This window comes from Gymnodraco acuticeps, unplaced genomic scaffold (assembly GCF_902827175.1).
Source record: "Gymnodraco acuticeps unplaced genomic scaffold, fGymAcu1.1, whole genome shotgun sequence".
Lineage (NCBI taxonomy): Eukaryota > Metazoa > Chordata > Actinopteri > Perciformes > Bathydraconidae > Gymnodraco > Gymnodraco acuticeps.
This window is the reverse complement of record NW_022991304.1, coordinates 242815-268063: the sequence shown is the minus strand read 5'-3', so window position 1 is coordinate 268063 and position 25249 is coordinate 242815. Positions and strand designations below refer to the sequence as shown.

Genomic DNA, 25249 nt, shown 5'->3' with positions numbered 1-25249 from the left:
CTGGAAGAGAAGGGGGATAAGATATCATTTGTATGTATGTTTACTTTCATATTTGCTCAAATGTTCTTATTATGGGGAAGTACTTACTGGTGCTTGAAAATCAAATATTTACTAAATAGTCAATTCTGATAACATTTTTTTGTTTAAATCATTTGACAAACATATGTGAAAGAGAAAAATAGATTTATTTATGTTCAATACAATGTAGTAATAATAAAAACAAAACGTCACTAGCCTTAATGGCCCACAATCTTTCAATGTCGTGTTTATAATTACAAACACAAGAAATGTATATCAACTTACTGAACCATGATGTTATTTACCAAAACATTCAAGTTTCCTGTATACAATGAATATTTAGCTATTCAGGTAGCGTATCAAACTCTGAGCCGGTCGCAAGCTTCCACAGTGCGATGGCCACCCTCTTCTTTAGAGGTATACACTCGCGGAATGTTGTGTCCTGTCTCTCCATCGCTGGCCGCAGTTTGTTGCACAGGTATACGTAGGTTTCCTCAGACATCCTGAAGTTCTCCACCCACTGAGTGTGTGTGAAAGATGGAACAATCACACCCCACCACTCGGTTGCTCGGTCAAGCATCCAAACACATGGTCTGCGGTGGCAACCTAACTTCTGAAATACACAAACAAAAGCATACATATTTTAATACGTAAAAGTGGTAGCTACATTAATGAAATACTTGAAACACTTTTGTCATATAATGAGCGTGAAACACTTTGGTCGTATAGTGAGCGTGAAACACATTGCTAGTTAGCGAACGTTAGCTTACCGAGTAGCGTTGTCGTTGAGTCGTCCTGGAGTAGTCTCTCCCGCGTTGTACGATTGCCATAAGTCTCCCCTCAGCTTCTTCTGTATTACGTCTTGCTATAAGCAGCCTTTTCCGAAACAAAGTTGTCCTTCTTGCTGTGGTAAAAAACCACATACCAAGAAGCAAGGACACGATGGCTTCCACATCCTCCATTGTTGTTGTGTGTTTTGTGAGTTGTGTCGCATTGAAGATGACATCACGGCAGTTGTATGCAGCGTCGCTCCGCCCGCCAAAAAGTTGATCGCCCCGCCTACACTGCGTTACTATGGTAACTACCCCAGTTCCTAAACTGTAATGGAAACGCAGCATTAAAGTGAGCCGGGCTAAACCAAACCGAGCGAGGCCGAGCGAGGCCTGCAGTGGAAACGCGCCATAAAAGTACAATGGGAGCCAGAGCCTTTTCTTATCAAGCTCTACATTTGTGGAATCAGCTTCCAGTTTGTGTTCGGGCGGCAGACACCCTATCCGTTTTAAAGAGTGCGCTTAAGACCTTCCTTTTTGATAAAGCTTATAGTTAGGGCTGATTAGATCCAGACCTTAATTTTGCTGATATAGGCTTAGTTTGTCGGGGGACATCTTACTTCTTCCTTCTCTCTGTCTATACCTGTGTACTCTCATGTTCCGATTAACCCAGCTTCCCCAAATTTCTTTCTTTTTGGTGTCTATATACGCCGGGATCCGGAGTCATGGATGATCCTGCGGCCCTGTGTCCTGGATCGCGAGCCCTGGATCTTGAGTCGTGGCTGTGGTCCTGGATCATAGGTCCTGGATGGATATCCTCGTGGATTCATCTTACTATTATACACACATGCATTTCCAAACATTTGGACTACCTATGTTGCAAATGTATTATCTTTTCAATTTACACACGGCATCTATTGCACGTCTGTCCGTCCTGGGAGAGGGATCCCTCCTCTGTTGCTCTCCCTGAGGTTTCTCCCATTTTTCCCTTTAAACTATGGGTTTTCTCCGGAAGTTTTTCCTTGTACGATGTGAGGGTCTAAGGACAGAGGGTGTCGTATTGTCATTCTGATATTCTGTACAAACTGTGAAGACCACTGAGACAAATGTAACATTTGTGATATTGGGCTATATAAATAAACATTGATTGATTGACAGAGGAGCCAGGGTGAGGCAGAAGAAATAAGGAGAGAGGGCCCATGCAGAGAGGCAGACGTCAGTCGTGAGGAATCAGACCCACAAGTCAAGAGGACAGAGGAGCCAGATCGCAGTGGTGAGGAACGCACTGTCATTTCATTTCACTGTAATTTTACTTTTCACATATCACTTTATTCACTATTCATTTTAGTTATTTATTTATTCAGTTATTTTATTACTGGTACTGCTAATTGCACTATGCGTATTGTTGTATATTGTATATACGTATGTGTTTACTACTACTACTACTACTACTACTACTACTTACAACATCGAGGGTTGTAGCTTTGTGTCAGTTCTCCCTTCCCACCACCCCAGGCTCATTGTGCTAGGTAAAACTCTCATTCAATAAAAGTAGTCTTTTAAAGGTGGGGTAGGTAATTTTGGAGAAACCAGCTCGAGTGCGCTCGAATTTGAAAATACACAGCCGGAAAAAATCTGCCACTTCCTTACAGAGCCCCTCCTCCAACACACACGAACGCGCACATGACCAATGAGGGCACGAGATAAGTTTGTGCACAGATGGAAGGCTGACAGGCAGGTAGGCCATCCAGTTACTTTAGCCGGGCCGGCTAAAATAATTGGTCGTGCTTTTTACAGTACTACGGCTTCCACAGATGACATTTCTTTATGGATTTTTTGTCAAAGCATTTAAGATATTCATTGCTATCGGGATGTTAAGAGCATTCCATGGAATATAACACAAAGTATATCTCGAGCCGGTTTCTCAAACTTACCTACCCACCTTTAAAGATGAATGCAATTACATTTTTAAAAGTTTTAAACAGAACTGTGACAGATGCTTGATCCAAATTCCATAAAACATACCAACCAATAGCGCCACACTCAGACGAAAATGTACAAAGCCTATTCTTCCACTATTTGCATTCCCACATTATTCACCAAGCCAGCCCATGCTTTAATATAGATATTATGGATATTGTTATAATTCCTGCTGTCTTTTGTGAACTTCTAATTATTTGTAATTGTTATGTATTGTTTGTATTGTCATGTTCCTGCTGTGTTTCATGTTGCTGCTACTTGCCTGCCCCACCACCACCCCAGCTTCCACCTGTAGGCTCGGGGATAGTTATCTAATCATCACTCAATGTTCTTTGTACATCTGTGGAGTGATGAGGCCCGAGCCTAGACGCCAAACTATATGCTGCTTCTAATAAACATATTAAGAACACGTGAGTTGTCTGACTGAACTTCCATCTTGTACTCACCCGACCGAAGAGCTTTGTCCGATGTTCAAGCATGCTGACAAAAGCTTGCTATGGCGTTCCAGGGGCAGTGATCTTGAGATCTTCGTAGGTAGTGAACAAATCCACTGCGTACAAGGTCTCAAAATTGACAGTGGCTGGCCAATAGCCACTTTCAACCAGCCACTTTCAACCAGATCACCTCTGCCTATCGACCAAGTCTTTCCACAGGTGCAGTTTAGTTGTGGAAGGAACAGATTGTATCGCCCTGAAATTTAAAGAGACAAATCATTACTATGATACAGTATCAATTACAAACAATAAATGGTTTCTATTGAATGGTAGTTTCATACATTTACAGGGCTCTCAAGTTTTGAACAGAGTTCAGAGTGAGATTTTGGCAGCGGTGGGGACGGTGGTCTTATCTGATAAATGACACATAAATTCATACAAATAAAAACATATTTATTTCATTCTTAGTGAAGACACACATTTTGTGTGTGTGTGTGTGTGTGTGTGTGTGTGTGTGTGTGTGTGTGTGTGTGTGTGTGTGTGTGTGTGTGTGTGTGTGTGTGTGTGTGTGTGTGTGTGTGTGTGTGTGTGTGTGTGTGTGTGTGTGTGTGTGTGTGTGTGTGTGTGTGTGTGTGTGTGTGTGTCAGTGTTTTTTGTTGTAGGTGTTGGTGGCAGTTTTTGAGGCCTTCAGCACTGGGGTTGGTGGCTCCCATCTGAAACAGTTTGGTTCCAGGCCTGCCATCTTCACTGTCATGATGGAGGACAGTGTTCCATCTAGGGCCAAGCTGTTCCTAGTTTTTGTCTTGTTCAGTCCAAACATCGAGAAAACCCTCTCCGCGTCGGCATTAGAGTGAGGGAGCAAGTTGAGCTATTTTAGTGAGCCTCCCAAACTGGCTCAAACCGGTCACCTTTAAAACAAGGAACCAAGAGACTCTATTACTCAAATGCTTTGCTTTTGATTTCAATTGATTATGTGTATGTCATGTGGTGCCAAATATTTATTACCTTGCACTTGATTGAGGACATACTCCCCCAAAACTCCTCAACATTAAAGGTGGTGGGATCTTGGGGCATGGGGATATCCATCAGCTGATATTCCAGGAACTCCTCACACACCTTGTCCTGTTCCTCCGGCCCATGGATAGTAGTTCCTGAAATCTAAAAAGAGCACCATGTGTAAAGAACTGATTAATGTATTCAATCAAAGTATTGAAATCCTGGAAAATGTGAAACCCTTACCTGTCTATAAAGTAGGGATGCTCCGATCGATCGGTCACCGATCGATATCGGCCGATACTCACTCTCTACCGATCGATCGGTGCTCTCTAAACATGCCGATCGCGAGAGCCGATCGCATGACGTAAAATACATGACACTTTTCTCTGTGTGCGGCAAAACAAGCTCGCCAAAATGGCTTCACCGGTCTGGCATTATTTTAAGGTGTCCGAAAAAGACAATAAAATAGCGGTATGCAACGTGTGTGAAGCAGAAATCCTGCAGCTCCGCCCGCCGGACAGGTAAGCGCAGCGAAACACACACACAGGGAGAACCAGACCGCAGTTAATTTCCTCATATTCCAAATGAGAAATTACGGTAGCAAATCACCCGGTTCTTTACGACCAGAACTATTAACGGGATACAAACTGGAGGAACCAGGCATGGAGGGAGGTGGCAGAGACAGTGGGTGAAACTGGTAAGTTTTCACCTGTTTGGGGAGTTTATATATATATATATATTGCTCGCATAAAATCCCCGGGGTTTTTTTGCTTTGTATGTCGGGGGCGGGAGATTCATGTGATTGGTTGTTGGTCGCGTTGCTCGCAAAAAATCCCCAAGCTTTCAGACACGCCCAGCTCCAAGATTTTCAAGATTTTTGAAAAGCTGCTGTGTGGACGTACCGTAAGAGTTAGACCTAACACACGTAGCTATTTTATCTACCTCTGGAACAAGCTAAACTAGTTATTATAAATATATTTATTCTTCATTGTCGGGTCACTCATTACTGGATCAGTGAGCTGCATGAGATACTGACAGGCTGTCAGGAGAGGGAGAGAGGGGGGAGGGAGAGAGGAAAAGAGAGCGCTTCCGCTAATTTCTCCCGTGTTATTATCCAAAGTGAATGTAAACTTGAATAATGTACATCATTTGAATGTAATAATTAAGTTGATTGTCGTTTGTGGAAGCTCCAGTGAATGAGCCCCATTAACTGAGTTTTAAATGGAAGATTTAAAGTGATGTTTAAATCTTCCATTTAGGCCCCGCCCACTCGATCGGATCGGCGATCGGTATCGGCCGATACTGATTCCGGCCCCGAAATTGGCGATCGGAACATCCCTACTATAAAGTATAAGGCATCTTCCACTCCACACTCAGTCCTCTGCTGCACATCCACAAATCTTGTATGCCTCAGAAGAGCCTCCTTCAGAGGGAGTTTATTGATGCCATACTCCACAGCCCTGACCAGAAATGCCAGTGCTGCCTGTTGGAATAGATGCACCTCCTGAGGTGTGATGTCTCCAGCCTCAAGGAACCTATTGAGGGTAGCTCTGGTGGTGAAGCCAACATTTAGTTTTTCTCCTACCAGACAGAAATAGATAGAGAAGCAAATTAAGTCCAGGTAGTTTCAACAATATGCATCAGGTCGAGACAGGGATTTCACTTGGCAATTTAACTCAAAACTAGACAAACAGTCAGTGTATAGATTCAGTCTGTCTAGTTTTGAGCACTATGTGCACAATAAGTGCAAGTGGTTGAAGGTATTCCTCTATGTAAGCATACCATTTTACCCATAAACTACACAAGCATGGTATGCCTACACACATTTATGCTTTTTAACAGCCATAACAGAGATATCACCCAACTCGCCCAATAACAACAATCTTCCCAAAAAAGTATATTTGAGGTCAATGAGAATACAGGTGTATCTCCTCATATGAAACTTTTACCTGGCAGTTGGTTTAGTGGGTCCTTGTAGAGGATGTCATGGACTTGTCGGCCCTGTAGTGCTGACGGCTTCATGAACCACGCACACAGTTTCTTGATGAACTTTGTCATCTGCAAATTTGTAGTTCATAAAACATTTCCATGTATTACTTGAAAAAGGACATATCAGCCAATTCAAGCAGACATACTGTATTTGGCAGCAGGATGGCCTAACCCTTGCATTTTACCTCTCCGTGGAGCTGAAAGATGGAAGACCTTTCTCTCTGGAAGAGGAGGTTCAGTAGGGTGAACACTGGCAGCGTCGCTTGATAGAAGAGTAGGTAGACTTCAGTCAGGGGGTTGGAAAATGCATCCACCAGCCTTCTAAATCTTGGTTGTTTCTCATCTGTAAATAAACACAGTCAGTGCTTAAAAGTACACATTTAGTCTGGTGTAATGCACCTGTATTACTGTCAATGAAACAAACAACATACTTAAAGACTTAAAATAGCTGGTAAGTGGCCCATACTGTCGCATAATTCGTTTGATGCACCTCTCCAGGCTTAACCATCGCACTGAAATGTGCAGCAGCATTTCCATGTACTCGCTCTCATGGAATTCATAACATTATGGAAAATATAAAACATAACATGAACAGTAAACAAATTAAAAATGTCTGCATTTTGTTGTATAACAGTAGAGCTGGTTGAATCACAAACCTGCCAGGTAACCTTTACGGTTGGTGCTTCCTTTAAACCAGTACCCAACATCCTCGGTCAGATCCTCTGGATCAAATCCGGATATCTGCAATACATGAATTCAAGTATCTATTGCAACACTATCAGCAAACTGTTTTACATGGCATTGGGCTTAACGGATTGGTAATATAGAGAGTACATGTTTGAACTTACTTCCATAAACTTCTGCCCCGCATGTTTGGCAGTGTTGTGGATGATATGACAGGGGCATCCATGGATGTAAATACTGCCATTTTCCTTCAACATTCTGGCTGAGATTGAATTTCTGGCACCTGTATTTACAGGGGCATTGTCAATAGAGAGACCTACACAATTTCTCCAAGGGATGTCATTTTCCTGCAAGGTGTCATTGATTTTTGTGTAGATCACTTCAGCGGTGCCACAGCTCCGCCCACTGGTGGTGCACATATCAAGGAACCTGTGCACAACTTTGTTGGTGTCAAAGATTCTGACAGTGAGAGGATTCATCTTCTCTAGACCTGTAACAATAAGGACCATAACTAAAACAATATGTTGTTCAAATTGTATGAGTGCATGTAGAAATGGATAAAAAATAAGTACTAATTACTGATAGAAGTTGTTAAGCACATACCAGTATCATTCGAGCCATCTGTGACAAGTGTGAAGGGATTCTCTCTCATCTTCATCACCAGTTCCTTCTTAAAATGAGGTGCCACTGCTTCATTTATGAGGCACGTTGTTTTTGTGCTTGCGCTCTTAAAGCCCTGAGCTGTAGGGGAGTCTCTAAAACATTCTTTGTACAAGGGGCTGAAATGGTCAGCAACGGCAAAGGGAACATTGTGCTGCACCATTGCAACAGCAACCTTCACCTCAGCCCTCCTGGTCTGCAACAGAAACAACTGATTACATACCTCATAACCTTAAATACGTTTTCAAGGTAATATGACCATCAATTTGAAGAGAAATGTAATTCATCAAACATTGCCGCCAGCTTTTTAGTTTTCCTGTGCTACACTATACTGTATGTACCTTGGCCTCTTGTACACTCATGCCTCCAACAGAAGTTTCTGGCACGTAGAACTGTGCAATACTGCTGACTGAGTTTAGAGACTGTTCTTTGGCCCGATGTCCCTTGCCTTCCACATGCCTGCTTATGTCCCTCACGCCTTGATGAGCACATGAGTTCTCTTGTCTGCACACTGAGCACCAGTAGAAGGAGCTGGTGGTTCCCATTGTGATGAATGGCCATCGAGTTGACCACTCCTTCTTAAAAGGAACACCTATATGTGGCTGCTCCACATAATCCTCTCCTTTTCTCTGTTTCCAATGGGTTCTCCCCAGTCTCCTCCACTGCCTCCTCTACTGCCTCCTCCACAGTCTCCTCTACTGCCTCCTCTACTGCCTCCTCTACAGTGTCCTCTGACCTGGTCACCTTTTAGGGAGCTGATTGTTTTCAAAGCATGAAAGAATGCTTAGTTGCCTCTTTCCTGACATCTTTGAAAGACAAATGCAATAATTATTAATATGCTTTGTTTTCTGATAAAATATACACACACTCACGCCAGGGATGGAAATGAACACCAACCATCAGCCAAATGCTGGTAAAACATAACAGTGGCTGGTAGATTTTAAATACATAATACAAATGTACCATTGGTTTACTACTGAATGGCTGGTAGATTTTCCCCAGTGGCTGGTAAATGTTCATGTGTTGTGTAAATATTCAAATGTTTTGAAAAATTAATTTCCAGGCCTGGCGCGCGCACACACCGGGAAAATAGGAGACACAGGGACAGTCCAACAAGGGAGCAAATAGCCTTGGTGCTTACTACAATAACAATAACAACAATGATAATAATAAATAACAATAATAATCATTATAATAAGTTAGTGTAGGCGCAAAATTCCGAAGAAAACAAGCGTCAGAATAGCTGCTGAAATTAGCTAGCAGGGATTCAACCGGCTAGCTAGGCTAGTTCATGCATACTCTAGTCTAGTCAGTCAAACTGTTAGCTAAAAGCTCCCTGGACATATATTCCATAACAACGGAAATCAATGATGAGATGACTTACTGTACTGAAAATATGGTCTTCTCCCACGTCGAGCAGTCTGTAGCCACGCAAAATGTCAGTGAGTGACTATGTGACAGCCGTCCTCTTTGGTTACTCTTCAGCGAGCGTCTTAATCATTGGAATGGAATCAGAATGTAATGTTGTAGCGGAATGTCTAAATCCTACCCGGATACAGCCATGTTATTTTCTAATTGGCTATTCGACAGCTTACATTCTTTTGATTGGTTGATGCGTGGCTACAGTGATTATGTACTAGTTTGTTTACAAAATTGCGGCGCAACTTGGAAATAAATCTCTGCGTGAGAAATACAAGGTGTGGCGTGTGAGCGTGTGAATGGAGTGAAATGCGTGTGTCTCACGCCAAATGCGTGAGACTTGAGAGCTTTGCATTTCTTTGATTTAATTGGTGATAGTTTAAATTACGTGTGACAAAGAGCTAAAAATGCATTTGAATCCCTGGCTCAAAAGTGGAATAAATAACAGCACAAAAAACAAAGAGAAAAGTCTTGAAATGTTCTTACCATTAATTCCAATCAAAATTACTTCCTTTCCTTTGGAAATACTTGTTTGCCCAGTAGCACAATCGCAGCAGGGATGCATTATCGGTATGAAGCATTCTAGAAAGCAACAATTGAAATAGTCAATTAGAGTTATAGGTAATTTATTATTAGCGTTTTTTTTAACCTAATTTACTAATAGTAGTATATACTATAAAGTCCTGTGTGACTTGTAGTTTAAAAAGTACCTCTTTCATGGTATGAGAACTTTCCTCCCTCATCTTCTGTGATGTGAGTGGATGGTGACAGTGGCCTTAAGAACCCTTCTACCATAGAAGATCTGTTGTGGAGTACACTCGATTGGTGTATGGTAACATCACAGGCAGTACAGGAAAGAGGTCTTGGCAAACAATCTTGACATGTGACGACTGCAACCTTTTGTCGACAGTGTTGGCAAACCCCCTCTTTAGGTTTCTCAGAAGATAATATCTGATTAACCATAAAAGGCCTTAACACCGTCCACTTTTCCAAGGTGGATGCTTGTCGTTCCTTCCACTGTGAAGAGGGAGGTTCTTCACTAGGAATTCCTAGAACTTCTTGTACCTCTTGTATGAAGGAGCCTTAAAAATGAAGTAGAAAAAGTACATATATAAAGCAAGGGTAAATCTAGCTAACCACTACATGATAAGTTGGGAAACAATCATCATTAAGCATAGGAAAAACATACCTAAGCTTTGGATGGTCCCAGTCTCGCTCTCTTGACAACTAGTAGAGTACATACAAGATCTACGCTTCTTGAAGCACCTGCAAAAGAGTGAAGATGCATTTAATAACTTGCTTGAAGAAAATGTGAATTTATTTATCTACAATTAATTTATGTAAACAACAAACAAAATAAAAACACAAACCAGTGACCGAACTCCGCTTCCGTTTATCTCCAGTTCGCCTCCTTTTTGGCATTGGTTGACCGTCATGGTCCTCCTCAGGGCCAAACCATTGGTGCTGTCCTTGTTTGCGACCCTCCTGCTGTTGGTTTACTTTGATCCTCCTTTAAAATCATAATCAGGACACAGAACACATTTACTTAAAACTTAAATCATCACCTACACATTATGATAATCTCATTATGAATTGTACTGCTAATATCGCTTCTGAGACTTTCTGCCCGGACTTTAAAACGTAGCCTATTTAAAGAACTTCCTAAAACTCATAATTGCCCTATAGATGTCAATTAATGCCTGTTTGTCTGTCCCCCAGTCACATCATGTCACCGCTCTTAATAGGTTCAGAACCTTTTTGGAATTTGTTTCCAAATGTTTAATATGGGTTTTCCATGTACATTTACTATCTAACCATAACCCCAGATATTTAAATATTAAATATCGGCTTTCCATATAAGGTAAGCTTCTCAGTCTCCATCTTACGTTTATTTGTAAATGTCATGTAGCAAGATTTGCTTGCTGACAGCTTGAAACCCCAATTGTATGACCACTTCTCCGCTTTCTTTATAGATTTGCCTATCTTCTCAAACACATATGGTACATTTCTTCCCCTCATCTATATAGCCGTCATCTGCATACAGCGCATATTTGATGCATCCGTCCAAATTAGTGAATATGTCATTTATCATAATGTTAAACAATATCGGGCTGATTGAACTCCCTTGGGGAATACCATTTTCTATATTGAACTCTTTCGAAACCTCTGCCCCTACTTGGACTCTGAATTTCCTGTCTGTTAAAAAAGCCATGATCCAGTTAAACATTCTCCCTCCAATACCCATTTCACTTAATTTGATGAGTAACCCATCCCTCCACATAGAGTCATAAGCCTTTTCAATGTCAAAATATACTATTGTCATAACCTCTTTCATTTTCAGTGTATTTTCCACCTCATTGCTTACTCTAACTAAAGCATCTATTGTGGACTTTACGAAAACCACTCTGAAAATTACTCAGTAATCCTCTTTGTTCTAAAACGTGTGATAGTCTTTGCACTATCATCTTCTCCATCCATTTACACAAGTGTGATGTTAATGCTATGGGTCTGTAGTTACTAGAATTAGAAGGATCCTTCCCTGGCTTATTAAATGGTAGCATTTTCCAACTACTTGGCAAAACTCAGTTTCTCCAGATTTTATTAAATAGTCTCAGGACTAATTTTAAATGAACAACTCTGTCGGCTTTGTCTCCCTTGAGGGAGTGATCAGCACCAGGAGTGTGGGTCTCCACACCTGCTCCCAATACTGCTAATTGGGAGAGGGTGGAGCCACCTGTTAGGAACGTAGGTGCCTCCCACTACCCTGCCTCTCAGCTCCTTACTATTATACTATATACTATTGGAGGAATATGCTTGAAAAGTACACACAAGAACAAATAGATTGTTTCACCCCTAGAAGAAAAAAAAAAAGCAAGGATAACATATGAAGGAAAAAACCTGCGGTTTCAGAGTAACTACTCTACTTGATGTTCCTTTAAGATTGAAAATGAAGAGAACGCAAAAGGGAAAAAGGAGTGCCAGCTCTTGGATGTTTTATGCCTACATTCAAATAATCATGACGTTCAACCAACAGATGGTGTTTTCATGTGTTGTTCCATTTACTCCCAAGATGGAAAATTACAAACAGTTACAGGTGAAAAAACGTCCTTAAAAGGAATGTTGATTTTCATGTTTGATAGATTCATCCCATGCATATTTTTTTTCGCAGTTATGAATTGGACCTCCCAAAGAAGCAATGTGTTTCATCAATATTTGAATGTGGAATAGTACAGCTTGCTTTCTGGAAGTAGAAATAGGAGATGGATGTATTAAAAGGCTTTGCACTAAAAACAGAGCTGTTAATTAGCTGAATTATATCCTTTCCCTCATAAAACAACCAGATTTTAAAGTGTAATAGTATGAAGAAGGGATGATAAAAAAGATTCAAAAACTGCCAAAGAGTTCAAGAGGTATACAAACATGTTGAAGAAAGACTCATCTCAGTAAACAACTTCCAACATGTGACTTTTGGTTAACATAGTGTATGTCTATGTCTCCATTTACACAGACAGCCAACAGAATGGTTAGTCTGGGAGTGCAGATGCATCAGTAACACTGTCAACTGTTTGCCCATACTCCGGTCATGAGCTGTTCAACACTCTGTGAAGTTATCATGGCGCTCTATCAAGGTTTCCACTTTGTAATCAGGCAGCTGCAGTACTTCTGTCCAGCTTTTGTATTCACCATCGCACCCTCTGACTAACCCTCGTTGGTCGTCCAACGTTTGGTAGGTCTTTGTTCCAATCATCAGCCCTTGCAGTAAACGTTTCCTTGGGCAAGATGCCTAACCCCAAATTGCTCGACATGGCATCGCCAACGATGTGTGAATTTTAGTCTCCCTGAGCAGACCCCACCATGTATGGCAGCCTCTCTCTCTCTCTATGAATGTGTGTGAATGATGACTTGTATATGTAAAAGCGCTTTTTGGGGTGACAGAGTCTAGAAAAGCGCTGCACAAATGCGTCCATTTACCATTTGCTGAAATCGCAGTAGATGCGATATACAGATGTAGCACCTCATTTTGTACGCCCCTACCCATGTGGGTCCGTGATCTGCACGGGGTGGGCCCCTGCTGAAAGGAAAACCCCCCCGCAGGACTTGATACGCCCCCTTGATAAATATATTTAATTATAATGAAACCAGCTGCAATGGATCATGGATCCACCAGGGGGAGCAGTGATTAAAAAGCTGCCACACTGGAACTCATGTGAAATAAACAGCTGATAGATCTACAGTACAGGTATCTGATATAGTGGATATTTGTTAAGATCCATATGTCACGGATAGGATCATATTATGTGCTAAATAAGAGACATGTAATCATTTACAAAACATCCCCATGTTTTTATTTAACAAAATAATGTTGTTTAATCCACGTTGGCGTACTACACAAAACCATCGGTTTGTTTTTTCATCAGGAAATGCAGACTGGCTCATACAAACGATTTGTAATCATCATCCTCGCGATCATTTAATCATCATATGTTTGCCGAATTTACATGAAAGCACTAATAAATGTGGTTTAATCCACGTGAGTTTACAACTACAAAAATAATCGGTTTGTTTTTATATCACATCCGACGGGAGGAAATGCAGCAGCTCTCACTACCGATTTTTAATCCTAATTTAATCATCATCTTCATGATCATTTATGTTTATGTTCGCTGAATTGACATGAAAGCACCAACAAATATGAATACACTGTAGTCAACTTCATTAAAACGTTATTAACTTGCCCAAACTCAGTAATTCACTAAAAGCCTCGTCACCTCACCATGGGCAGACGGCTATAATATTATACTATTGTTAATAGTTTACTGTATTATTAGTGTTTAATATTACTGCTATAATAATCACACATTGAATTCATTGTTGTGCAATGTTAAAATCAGACCTTTTTTTTTTAATTTCTTTTTTTAAATAGGCTGAATGAAACGGCAGCTCTCAGGTGATCAGGTGTGTTACACACCTAATGGCCCATCAGCCATGGCCCCCACCCCCCTCTGAGTGACAAGCTTACAGTTAGCTGTCTTTAGGCGCATTCACACCGCAGTACTTTTCCCACAAAGGTTCATGAGAACTTAGTTCATGAGAACTCTTTAGTTCTCATGAACTAAGTACGGATCGCGTTCACACCGGAATAAGTTCCTGGGGAAGGATTAGGCAAATGAAGCCGCTGACGTCACTTCTTCTGTTTTGGGTTTACTGGCAGGCCGCTAACAACTTCTCGGCGTATACTGCCACCCGAAGTCCGCGGCCGGAAGTCCCCGGAGTTGGGGACTGGCTTCAGTAGAAGAAGTACTGAAGCCTTCCGAGTAAATCGCCAGAACTCCGACATCTCTACCACTCCCATGTTTTATTTTGTGTTGCCATAAGTTAGTCTCTCTGCGTTTGTGCGCTGGGCTAATGCTAATGCGAGGATAATAAAACGGCGGCTTCACAAAACCTTTTTTGAGTTTTACGGGGCGTGGTTTGCACTCCGCCCAGCCAATCAGACATAGGAACCTTTTTCTCCCACGAAAGTACCTGCTCTCCAGCAGGGACGGAAAAGGGGGTAAAAAAGGTTCTGATGAACAAATGTTAGTTCCGGCTCTTTTTGGTGTGAACATCATCATCATTTCGGAACTATATCGGAACTAAAGTGGGAAAAGTACTGCGGTGTGAACGCGGCTTTTGTGTATTGCAACCAGGGAGAGCAGTGATGGACGCTGCCACAATGAAATTCATATGAAATAAACAGCTGATTCCTCACACACACAGTAGCCTGTTGTTTCTATGCATAAAATAGTGAGAAACATGCCTCTGGTTAATTATTATAGAACTTAGTTTCTCCATAAAAGCTGGTGGGTTGAAAGCAATACGGGAATTGAGATGCCGTGGCTTTATCTGACAGCATACTTACATTTATGGCCCGGGACACACATATGTATTTAGATATGTTTTAAACAAGTTTAAATAAAAGGCTGGAGTGTTTCTTGCTCTGCCATGGTACAACAAGTGGGATTTATCTTGTATTACTATACTGTAGCATATCGTTTTTGATTCCCACTGTCACGGATATAATCATATTCTGCATTGAATAAGATACATTTAATCATTCAAAAAAAATCATATTTAGTTTATTTTTAACAAAATAAATGTGGTTTAATCCACATAATTTACTGTGTTAATTGTTTACTGTATTATTGTTTAACTTGAAGGTGCCTGATGTGAACATTTCCAGAAGAACGTCTAGCTTGAATTGCTTTTCATATTTATACAGTACAGTATAGCCCAGGGGTGCCCCGGGAGATTCCCAGTCGATCGCGAGATGTGTCTAAAAATAGAACAACAATATTCAGTTTTATCGTTAATGTCCTATAACATAATCTTCCTGTGCCAGAATAATGCACTTGAACGTATCAAAGCTTTGTGATCGGCCGGCGTGACCCCATGTGTCGGGGCGTGGGCAGTGGGCAGTAGTTCGCTGACGTTGTCCGTGTCAACAGGAGTGACAGTCCGCACACACACAAGACCGCAATTATGGCAGAAGCAAAAAAGGCCAAAATATATAATTTTCACTCCGAGTGGGAGGATGATTATTTTGTTATCTATTCCAATTCAAAGTCCATCTGTCTCATCTGCAATGCAAGCGTGGCTTTATCGAAGAAGGGTAATTTAGGAGCTGCATTTCAAAACAGTGCACAAACGCTACGAGACGGAATTCCCTCCTAATTCTCGCCTACGCTCCCAAAAGGTGAGGGGCCTGAAAGGACAGCTAAATGCACAGCAGTCCATTTTCACCAGGCCCAACAACAAGAGCAAGGCTGCTACCTTTCAGTTCCCCCCCAACAATTTGTATTGAAATAAATCAACATGGAACCATTAATCACTAACTTTGTTTCCCCCGGCCCCTTATCGGAGAAAACCCAGCTAGTAACCTAGCAACAGTCAGAAAATAGGTATCTTCGAATCTACTTACAAATAAATATGGGGAAGTGTAAGTTCAACCGTATTTGGTTGGAAAACATCGCATTTAGTGCTTGGTTGAAACCAGTGGAGAGTAATGTGTTGGAAGCCCGCCGCACCTTTTGCAAACAAAATAAGCGTTTGTTTTGCTAATGTAGAGTTAGCTAGTGCAGCTACTCCCGCAACAACACCGGGGGACCTCCGGGTCACATTTTAGTCTACGTCAACCCTAAAAGCGGAGGTGCTGTGGACGCGCGGACACACACACACAGCACACACACACACACACACACACACACACACACACACACACACACACACACACACACACACACACACACACACACACACACACACACACACACACACACACACACACACACACACACACACACACACACACACACACACACACACACACACACACACACACACACACACACACACACACACACACACACACCACACACACACCACACACACACACACACACACACACACACACACACACACACACACACCACACACACACACACACACACACACACACACACACACACACACACACACACACACACACACACACACACACACACACACACACACACACACACACACACTTTCTATTGTTCAGAGGTTGTTGTGTTTAATATTCATGAGAATATTTGTCATTGTCCAAATGATAATAAACATTAGCATAAAGCATATTTGTCCACTCATATGTTGATAAGAGTATTAAAAACTTGAAAAATATTCCTCTAAGGTGCATTTAAAACAGATAAAAAATGTGCGATTAATTTAAGATTAACTATGGACAATCATGCGATTAATCGACTGACAGCCTTAGTCTTCTGTTATAAACATTCTTAACACAATATTAAACAGTAATATCAACAGTAAATATATTTTTAAAGCATTTTTCAAGTGATTTGTCTTTATAATATTATATCATTTTGAACAGTAATGAACAATTAACATATGTTTAGCATTTTTTAAAGCTACTTATGCCTTAATAATATTCAACAGTAATATTAAAAATAAACATTTATATTCATATATATATATATAAACAACAGTATTTGCTACACCCGTGCTCTCATCCAGCTGCAGAGCGAAATATTCACTAGCTCTCACTTGCTCCAAAAGCTGAGCAGATACTCAAGAGGCTTCTCAATACTCAAATTTCCCCTCCTCGACTGCTCGACTCCTCGGTCCTCCGGTAGTGACCCGGAAATGAATTTCAGAGCGCCATTTTGAAGGACGTCTCATTTCTCTATGCACACCGAGGACCGAGCATCGAGCGTCGAGGAGGCTCTCTGGAGGAGCTATAACCGAGGATACACTGATGGTTCCTCCACGGATGCATTTCCGGGAACGGTGGAGGCGTGACGCACGGCCGGACTTATCTCAGCCAATGACAGCTATGCATGCATCCCGTGGATATTATTTTAGAAACTGCTCTCATCGCGTCGCGATGTTTCCAGAGAGAACAGCTGTAAGGTCCGTGCAGAAAGCAGAGCAGTGTGTATAATATATATCACTCAGTATAACAGGCTTACTCTCTTTATTTGCTTTAGTTTAGTAGATATCTACAAACAAAGAGTCGATATTTTTCTAAGACCATTGCTTCACATAATAAAATATACAACGGCTTATGCTTTAGGAGCTGTAGGTGTGTGTGGTACAGTGCGTAAATGCGGCGGACAGACGGGTCTCAGTTGGTTTGGTGTCCTCTGCTTACTTTTAATACTTGTAAATACAACTTTTGGCCCGTAATTTAAATTCCCCATTTCAGCGACCAGAGAGAGGGGGGGATATATCCAGTCTCTGATTGTGTTACGTTATTATGAGAGTGCTCTCATACTTTAAAAATTGTATATATTTATATAAATATATTTGTGTGTGTGTGTCCGCATCTGTAGCCTGTTATTGTCTCATTATACCGCACTCTCAATGAATTCAAAGTAAATATGTGGGGGAACCATGTTCAGCTGATCTAACAGAGATACAGTGCTATGACAAAACACTCGACAGCTGATGCAGCTGTTGCCACGTAATAATGAACGGACGTCTCTTTAAAATGACCGCTCAGAGGAGAGGAGTTCTCATTTCTTTAAACATCTGCTGCTTCCCCTCCTCTCTCCTCGGTTCCCCTCCTCGGTCCTCCGCTCGCATCTCCTGTGGGCGGGTCTAAGTCTCGAGGAGGGGAACCGAGGAGGGGAGTTGAGGAGGGGAAATTTGAGTATTGAGAAGCCTCTTCAGTTTCACTCTCAGAAGTGGCAGCTCGATTCTGATTGGCTTGAAGAGCGGTCGTGTGATTTAAAAAACAAATACAATATTAATAAATTAATATATTAAAATATTGGCATCAAATTAAACAGATTGATAGATATGCAGTTATTAATAACATCTAAAAAAAAAAAATGTAACTTTAAAAAAAAAAAAATCCCCTTTCCCGCAAACTTTGCGTGACCCCCCTGGTGGCCGCCTTTGAAAAACACTGCTCTAGGGCAGTGGTTCCCAAACTTTTTGTGCCCAAGGCACACCAAAGGACAAGTAAAAATCTCAAGGCACACCTATTGTGCAAAATAGCCCTTATAACACGTGTTATCACTCATATCATGTAAAATATCTGTAAATGTACATAATTATTTCCTAATGCCAAATACAATGTGACAAAGACAACTATATTACTCATGAAATATTTATTAACGAAATATCTCAGAAATTAATTTGAAACTTTACCAAATTAGGCTTCATCAAAGCAGCAACACACTCATTTAAACCAGACAGGTCACAAAATAAAAAATGAGGCAAAGGAAACTCAGCAGAAATTCAGCACAGAGAACTGTCAATGCAAGGAAGCTGCATTGTCCATGGTCCTGAACTAAAATTATAAATGTAACATTTCAGCAATCAGCATTGAAACATGTGCTATTGTAAATATTTTGCCGACTTACAAATTAGTGAGATACATGTGCCTGTCGGGGCGCGCATCATTTTTTAATCCTTGGTGGCACTGAGGAGCGGGCCACTCGCAAGTCCTGTTCAACTGAGAGCCGTGACCTCCTGTTGTTCTTCATGTAAATCAGAGTAGAGAACGCCAACTCCAGAGATGGGGTCGTTACTAAAAAAAAGTAATATATTACTTTTAAAAAGTAATATATTACACTACTTCGTTACTATCTACATAAAGTAACTCGTTACTTTACTTGTTACTTTATTCGCCGAGCACGTACGAACTGCGCATGCGTGAGTTGCAATAACTTTCCTTACCAGCAGGCGGCGGTAGTGTGTATTTGTCATTCAAAACAGGCAACAACCGGAAGACAGAGAAGAAGAACAGACTACGTGATATCAACAAACAACAAATAGCGTGTGCGGTAGCTTCACCTTAGCATGTGTTCTTTGCAGGTGTTTGTTGAGGTTTGACCACGTGGTGTTTCCAGCAGTGGATAACAGCTTCTGGCCTGGGGCCTGTACTATGAAGCTGGTTCAACCTAACCTGGATATGTTTGAGTTAGCCGGTTGGCCTAATCCAAAACATACGCGCTCTCGCTAAACTGTACTACGACGCGGGTTATCAAGTGGATCGCTCAAACCAGTCGTGTCCTATCTAGTTAGGTGCGCGTTCACATGAAAGGGGTGGTATTTGGAGCATTCGACCAATCACAAACATGGAGAAGCGTACTGACAGCGCAACGTCATACTTCCTGAACGAAAAGTCAACTATAATATTAGACATATGAAGAAGTTAAACTTTAAACATCCATGACTCAAACACTTTATCCAGGATAAAAGCCACATAGCTACACCTGCAAGGTGAATACAGCTGGTAAAAGAAAAAAGTGTTTGAATGCGTACATTAACAGGTTTATGATATCACTGCCCCGTCTAAAACACGATCTGACTTTAATTACATTTGTCTCGAGTGTTTTGTCAACTTAATGTGTTGCTTAAAATAATACTTCTGCATACAGTATGTGACACTGTGAGTGTTGCACGGCCAGATACGGCTCAGCTGACTCAGATAAGGAAATATATGATACATTATGATGTGATATGCCGCGGACTGTACTTAATGTTACTCTGATCCGGTTACTTATGTTGTGGCAGATATTTAAGTAAGCTTTCTTAACGCTAATGTTATAATAGTCAGATTGCTCTGAAGATGGAGGTGATATTCTATTAATGTTCACGTTCACACAGTCGGTGATTTTTGCCGGCCGTCTTTCCTGCAACGCCAGCTTTTCCTGTAATATGACTTGATCGCTTTAAACTCCGCACACTGAGCTCTGATTGGTCAGCAGGCAGTGCTTTCACTGAGTTGAGCTCTTAGCCTGCAACTCTAACCTGGTCCCGACCAGGTTAGCCGCACAGCATAAGTTACCATGGAGATCTAGCCTGCTAAAAAGAGAACCAGCTTCGTAGGACCGAAAACCCCGAGTTTTCCCTGAAGTTAGCCGGCTAAGCGAAAATCCTGCTTCGTAGTATACCCCCCTGGACACAGTTTGCACCTCACCGTCACATTTCTGTCTATTCTTCGGACAAACTCAAAATAATGGGCATACCCCTCGAAAGTTATCGCTGACTCAGCCATGTTTATGCAGCACTGCACGTGGAGATGTGGACGCACAAGTCGCGCAGATTACGTACATATAAACCTACAAATTACTGATATAGTAAATTAAAAAATAATTATTTTTGTGTAGTTGTATATTGCAATAATAGCGTATGGTTGTCACAAAATCCCACGGCACACCGTTTGGGAACCACTGCTCTAGGGTGTTAACATGTTAACGCTGACAGCCCTTAAATACATATTTAGAAGGCAAGGTAGAATTCAATTTAAAAACATGTATTGTATATTAATGTATTCAATGCAGTTAAGCATTTGTTATGTATAGCTACAATCTCAAAATCAGCAGTATTGGTACAGTTCAGCACATTTGCAGAGCATAGGCCAGAGGAAATGTACTATAGAAAGTGGGATAATTTGGACTGACTAACTCTCTGCCCTTTGGCGCTGGGATGATGAAATAAGCGCTATTGAACGCATCACGCCCCTGTGAGCTACCCTGAGCTCAATAGGGGATGTTTTAAAGGTCAGGGTGCAGCACTTAATCTGGAGAGAGCTGCAAAAGAGCCAGCATGAAGGCCAAGGAGAGTTTATACTATTTTGTTCCATTCTCGCTTTACTCTGAATGACATGTTGTGGACAGAGTGTTTGTGGAAAGCCATGGCCCTGATTTAATCTGTGCATCTGAAATAGAGAATTGTCAGTAGGCAGTTTTTCAGTCTGGGGGACAGACAGAAATAATAAAGAAAGGAGGAATGAGGAGGATAGAGTGGGATTAGACTGTCACCAGCATGACTAACTAGACACACTGTGAAATATCCTGACAGTCAACTCTCCACCCCCACCCTATCCAGCCCACACCAGGAATAGGCTGAAACTTTATTGATGACGGAGGGTGGAATTGTAAAGGAAAGGTGACCATAAGAAGTTCCTGAAAGTAATGATGACACTAGAGGCTTCTCAATTCTTACATTTCCCCTCCTCGAGACTTAGTCCCGCCCACAGGAGATGCGAGCGGAGGACCGATGAGAGAGGAGGGGAAGCAGCAGACGTTTAAATAAATGAGAACTCCTCTCCTCTGAGCGGTCATATTAAAGCGACGTCCGTTCATTATTACGTGGCAACAGCTGCATCAGCTGTTGAGTGTTTTGTCATAGCGCGGTATTTTATAATCTCTGTTAGATCAGCTGAACATTGTTCCCCCACATATTTACTTTGAATTCATTGAGAGTGCGGTATAATAAGACAATAACAGGCTACAGAATACAGATGCGGACACACACAAATATATACGATTTAAAGTATGAGAGCACTCTCATAATAACGTAACACAATCAGAGACTGGATATATCCCCCCCCCCCCCATGGGGAATTGAAATTACGGGCCAAAAGTTGTATTTACAAATATTAAAAGTAAGCATAGGACACCAAACCAACTGAGACCCGTCTGTCCGCCGCATCTACGCACTGTACAACACACACGCTCCTAAAGCATAATCAGGCTACAGCCGTTGTTGTATTTTATTATGTGAAGCACTAAATGGTATTATAAAAATATCGACCCTTTGTAGATATCTACTAAACTAAAGCAAATAAAGAGAGTAGGCCTGTTATACTGAGTGATATATATTATACACACTGCTCTGCTTTCTGCACGGACCTCACTGTTCCCGGAAATGCATCCGGAGGAGCCGTGGAGGACCCATCAGTGTATCCTCGATTAGAGCTCCTCCAGAGAGCCTCATCGATGCTCGGTCCTCGGTGTGCATTTAGAGAAATTAGATGTCCTTCAACATGGCGCGCTGAAATTAATTTCCGGGTCACTACCGGAGGACCGAGGAGTCGAGGAGGGGAAATTTGAGTATTGAGAAGCCTCTACTGACTGTCAGACGTTAGCGTCGGGCTAGCATATTTTTGTTGTTGAAATATAATGTATATTATTTTAATCACTTTCATCTTAACCTTTGCTGCTTGCTTTTTTGTTCTGAACGATAGGAATAAGCTAAGTAGGCTAGCTACTGTTTACACTCAAACAATTTGCATATCTGGATCATGGACAAGGCATTTAGATAACAAATAAATGTCCACGAAAAGTAATGAGTATAAACATAGGCCTACTCTTGAGTCAATTTACATTTGTTATCCGTTAGTATGCTCTGCTGGTTTTTACTGTTGTTCTAAGTAACAGTGGGATTTAAACGGGCAATATATGGTGTTTGTAACATGTGATTATTTCAATTTATAGGAGAAAATTGTTTACTGAAAGAGTTACTTTGAGTAAATATGGTTGAACACATTTTTAAAAAGGAGTTCTGCAATATCATTAGGAGACATTCATTTTGTTGTTAAGATGGCATTTAACAACTAAGACAGATAGTATGATTAGAAAAAGACAGAGGGGAAAGGGTGGGATTTATTTAACCTCAGTGTGCAATAATTTCTATAGGTAATGCGTCCGGAGACCTGGACTCTCTCCCTGTCAGACGGCTAAGACCCCAATCCGCCTGAGCAAACAAAGACCTAACCCAAGCAGGAGACTGCTGCTTCTCCATTGAACAGACAGAGAACCAGAGCTGAACCAACAACAACAAGACTGCATCCAGCACTATCTCCACCTGTGGCAGCCAGAACCAAACAGCATGCTGACAGACAGAGATCTACTATCATCAGCCCCTCAGATAGGGCACGCAGTTCCAAGCTGAGCCATGAGATTTGGCACAAGAGCAAAGTGTGGGACATGAGAGCGGAGTCCGCCCTCCATAAAACAGCAAAGAGACTGTAAAGGAGGAGATGAAATGCAAAGCAGTGCAAGAACAGTGGCATGATGGGGGCTGCAGATGTAACTGGGCAGATGGCTGCCTCAAAGAGTTACAGCGGATGGATTCAAGAGGCGCATTCACACTGCGGTACTTTTCCCACAAAGGTTCATTTGAACTTAGTTCATGTGAACTCTTTTATCGCGTTCACCAAAAAGAGCCGGTACTAAAATTAGTTCATGTGAACCTTTTTACCCCCACGAAAGTCCCTGCTAGAGAGCAGGGACTGTCGTGCGGCTCTCGTGAGAAAAGAGCTATATTTCTGATTGGCTGGGCGGATTGCAAACCACGCCCCGTAAAACTCCCAAAAAGTTTTGTGAAGCCGACATTTTATTATCCTCGCATTAGCATTATTAGCATTAGCCCAGCGCAGAAACGCAGAGAGACTAACTTATGGCAACACAAAATAAAACATGGGAGCGGTGGAGATGAGGAGGTGTCGGCGTTCTGGCGATTTACTCGAAAGGCTTCAGTAGAAGCTGCTGGGAGTCCCAGCAGCTTCTACTGAAGCCAGTCCCCAACTCCGGGGACTTCCGGCCGGGGACTTTGGGCGGCAGTATACGCCGTGAAGTGGTTTGCGGCCTGCCAGTAAACCCAAAGCAGAAGAAGAAGAAGTGACGTCAGCGGCTTAATTTGCCTAATCCACCCCCACGGACTTTTTCCAGTGTGAACGCGATCTGTACTTAGTTCATGCGAACTAAATAGTTCACATGAACTAAGTTCACATGAACCTTTGTGGGAAAAGTACCGCAGTGTGAATGCGCCTAAGAGCTGTTAAAGGGGGAGAAGTCAGAATCAGAGGAGTTGGTCGAGCAGAATGTGAGGAGGCCGGGGTCACGGCTCGAGATAAACCAGAGGAGACGGGAAGGGAATCGGAATGAGTGAGTTTGCACATAAACACACTTATTCACAAACGCATATGAAAAGGACCAAATGTCAAGTTGTGATTTGGTTTGTTTGATTGACTCCTGCCTAAACTTGAAAATGGCTTGATTCACTCCAAAAGGACAACTCAAATTTGAATCTTTTGAGTTTATTGCAGATTCCTTTTTGCTTCATTCAGCCTCTTGTTAGCCTCCCGATGCATCATATAGGTTGAAAACCTTTAACACAAAACATACTTTCATTAACTTTAGGTAAATTAACATTTCAATGAAAAACATGCCATCCTTTAACAAGCACTTTCATTTCTGCTCCATAATCAAATTACAACTTAACATTTAATCAAAAGTAAATGCATCTCGACAAAGTAAATTATATTCTAGCATCTTATATTTTAGCTTCTTACCTCATAAGACTAGAAATAATATCTAATAACATCTAATCAAACATGGTTCAAACAGATTAATACATTTACAAAAATATACCACCAGCACCCTTGGTCGAATCTTTGAGTCTCTTCTCCTCTCTCACAGGGAAATGTTTGTCCTCTGCTGCGAGTGTGCATTCACAGGTGCGTTGCATTAAGCTCATTAAATAGGAGGCTCACACTCTTCCTTTGCACCACATTCTCAGTGGAATCACAGACCCTAGGCTCCCTGTCTCCACCTGCTGGACTGGAGCCAGATGTTGAATTGCATTTCTCAGGCTCTGACAAAACACCAAATGTAAAGAAATTGAATTGACTTGATAAATATGTAACGATAACAAATTTTAATACCCATAAATTAATCAATTGGTAAATAAAAAATAGCAGTAAAGAGGAAACTATTAAAGTAAATTGAGAAAATAAACCTAAACACACTGAAGGTATATTGGGATAAAGGGGGAGAGATATGATGGAAATATTCACTACACTTTAAGCAGTGGGTGTTTTGGAGTACAGAGTAGAAAATATTCTTCAATCTTTTCATCATATGGACAAATTATTATTTTAGAGCTTTTTATTCATGTGGGAATTTGGTAGTGTTTTAATTTGTTAAAATATTGATCTACAGTTTAAAGGGAGAGTTTTAG

At 41.4% G+C, this 25249-nt stretch overlaps 2 protein-coding genes and 1 long non-coding RNA gene across 5 annotated transcripts; all 3 read right to left on the bottom strand.

The window, feature by feature from the left end:
• Nucleotides 1-166: 166 nt before the first annotated feature.
• Nucleotides 167-1161, bottom strand: LOC117562411. Its single transcript, XM_034240242.1, has 2 exons — nucleotides 789-1161; nucleotides 167-631 (listed from the first exon to the last, which is right to left on the bottom strand). The coding sequence occupies exons 1-2, from the start codon at nucleotides 1134-1136 to the stop codon at nucleotides 362-364; spliced, it is 618 nt and encodes a 205-aa protein (XP_034096133.1). The 5' UTR covers nucleotides 1137-1161; the 3' UTR covers nucleotides 167-361.
• A 2036-nt stretch (nucleotides 1162-3197) lies between these two features.
• Nucleotides 3198-19355, bottom strand: LOC117562412. Its single transcript, XR_004571534.1, has 6 exons — nucleotides 19292-19355; nucleotides 10321-10460; nucleotides 10140-10216; nucleotides 9661-10032; nucleotides 9437-9532; nucleotides 3198-3458 (listed from the first exon to the last, which is right to left on the bottom strand). It is a non-coding gene; the product is annotated as an uncharacterized LOC117562412 (long non-coding RNA).
• LOC117562410 lies at nucleotides 6237-9016 on the bottom strand. 3 transcript variants are annotated; one of them, XM_034240241.1, is made up of 3 exons: nucleotides 7873-7978; nucleotides 7475-7727; nucleotides 6237-6530 (listed from the first exon to the last, which is right to left on the bottom strand). In XM_034240241.1, exons 1-3 carry the CDS (start codon nucleotides 7891-7893, stop codon nucleotides 6355-6357), a joined length of 450 nt encoding a protein of 149 aa, XP_034096132.1. In that variant the 5' UTR covers nucleotides 7894-7978; the 3' UTR covers nucleotides 6237-6354. The 3 variants fall into 3 exon arrangements, 2 of the variants coding, with proteins under 2 accessions (XP_034096132.1, XP_034096131.1); XR_004571533.1 differs by lacking the exons at nucleotides 6237-6530; nucleotides 7873-7978 and adding exons at nucleotides 6876-7361; nucleotides 8916-9016; XM_034240240.1 differs by lacking the exon at nucleotides 6237-6530 and adding an exon at nucleotides 6876-7361.
• Nucleotides 19356-25249: the final 5894 nt, after the last annotated feature.

Coding starts and splice junctions, on each gene's coding strand:
- LOC117562411 (XM_034240242.1), bottom strand. CDS start 1,136: ATGCTGCGTTTCCATTACAGTTTAGGAACTGGGGTAGTTACCATAGTA. Junction 632..788: donor CTCAACGACAACGCTACTCG/GTAAGCTAACGT, acceptor TGTGTATTTCAG/AAGTTAGGTTGCCACCGCAG.
- LOC117562410 (XM_034240240.1), bottom strand. CDS start 7,893: ATGAGTGTACAAGAGGCCAAG. Junction 7,728..7,872: donor TGAGTGTACAAGAGGCCAAG/GTACATACAGTA, acceptor TTTCTGTTGCAG/ACCAGGAGGGCTGAGGTGAA. Junction 7,362..7,474: donor AGATGGCTCGAATGATACTG/GTATGTGCTTAA, acceptor TTATTGTTACAG/GTCTAGAGAAGATGAATCCT.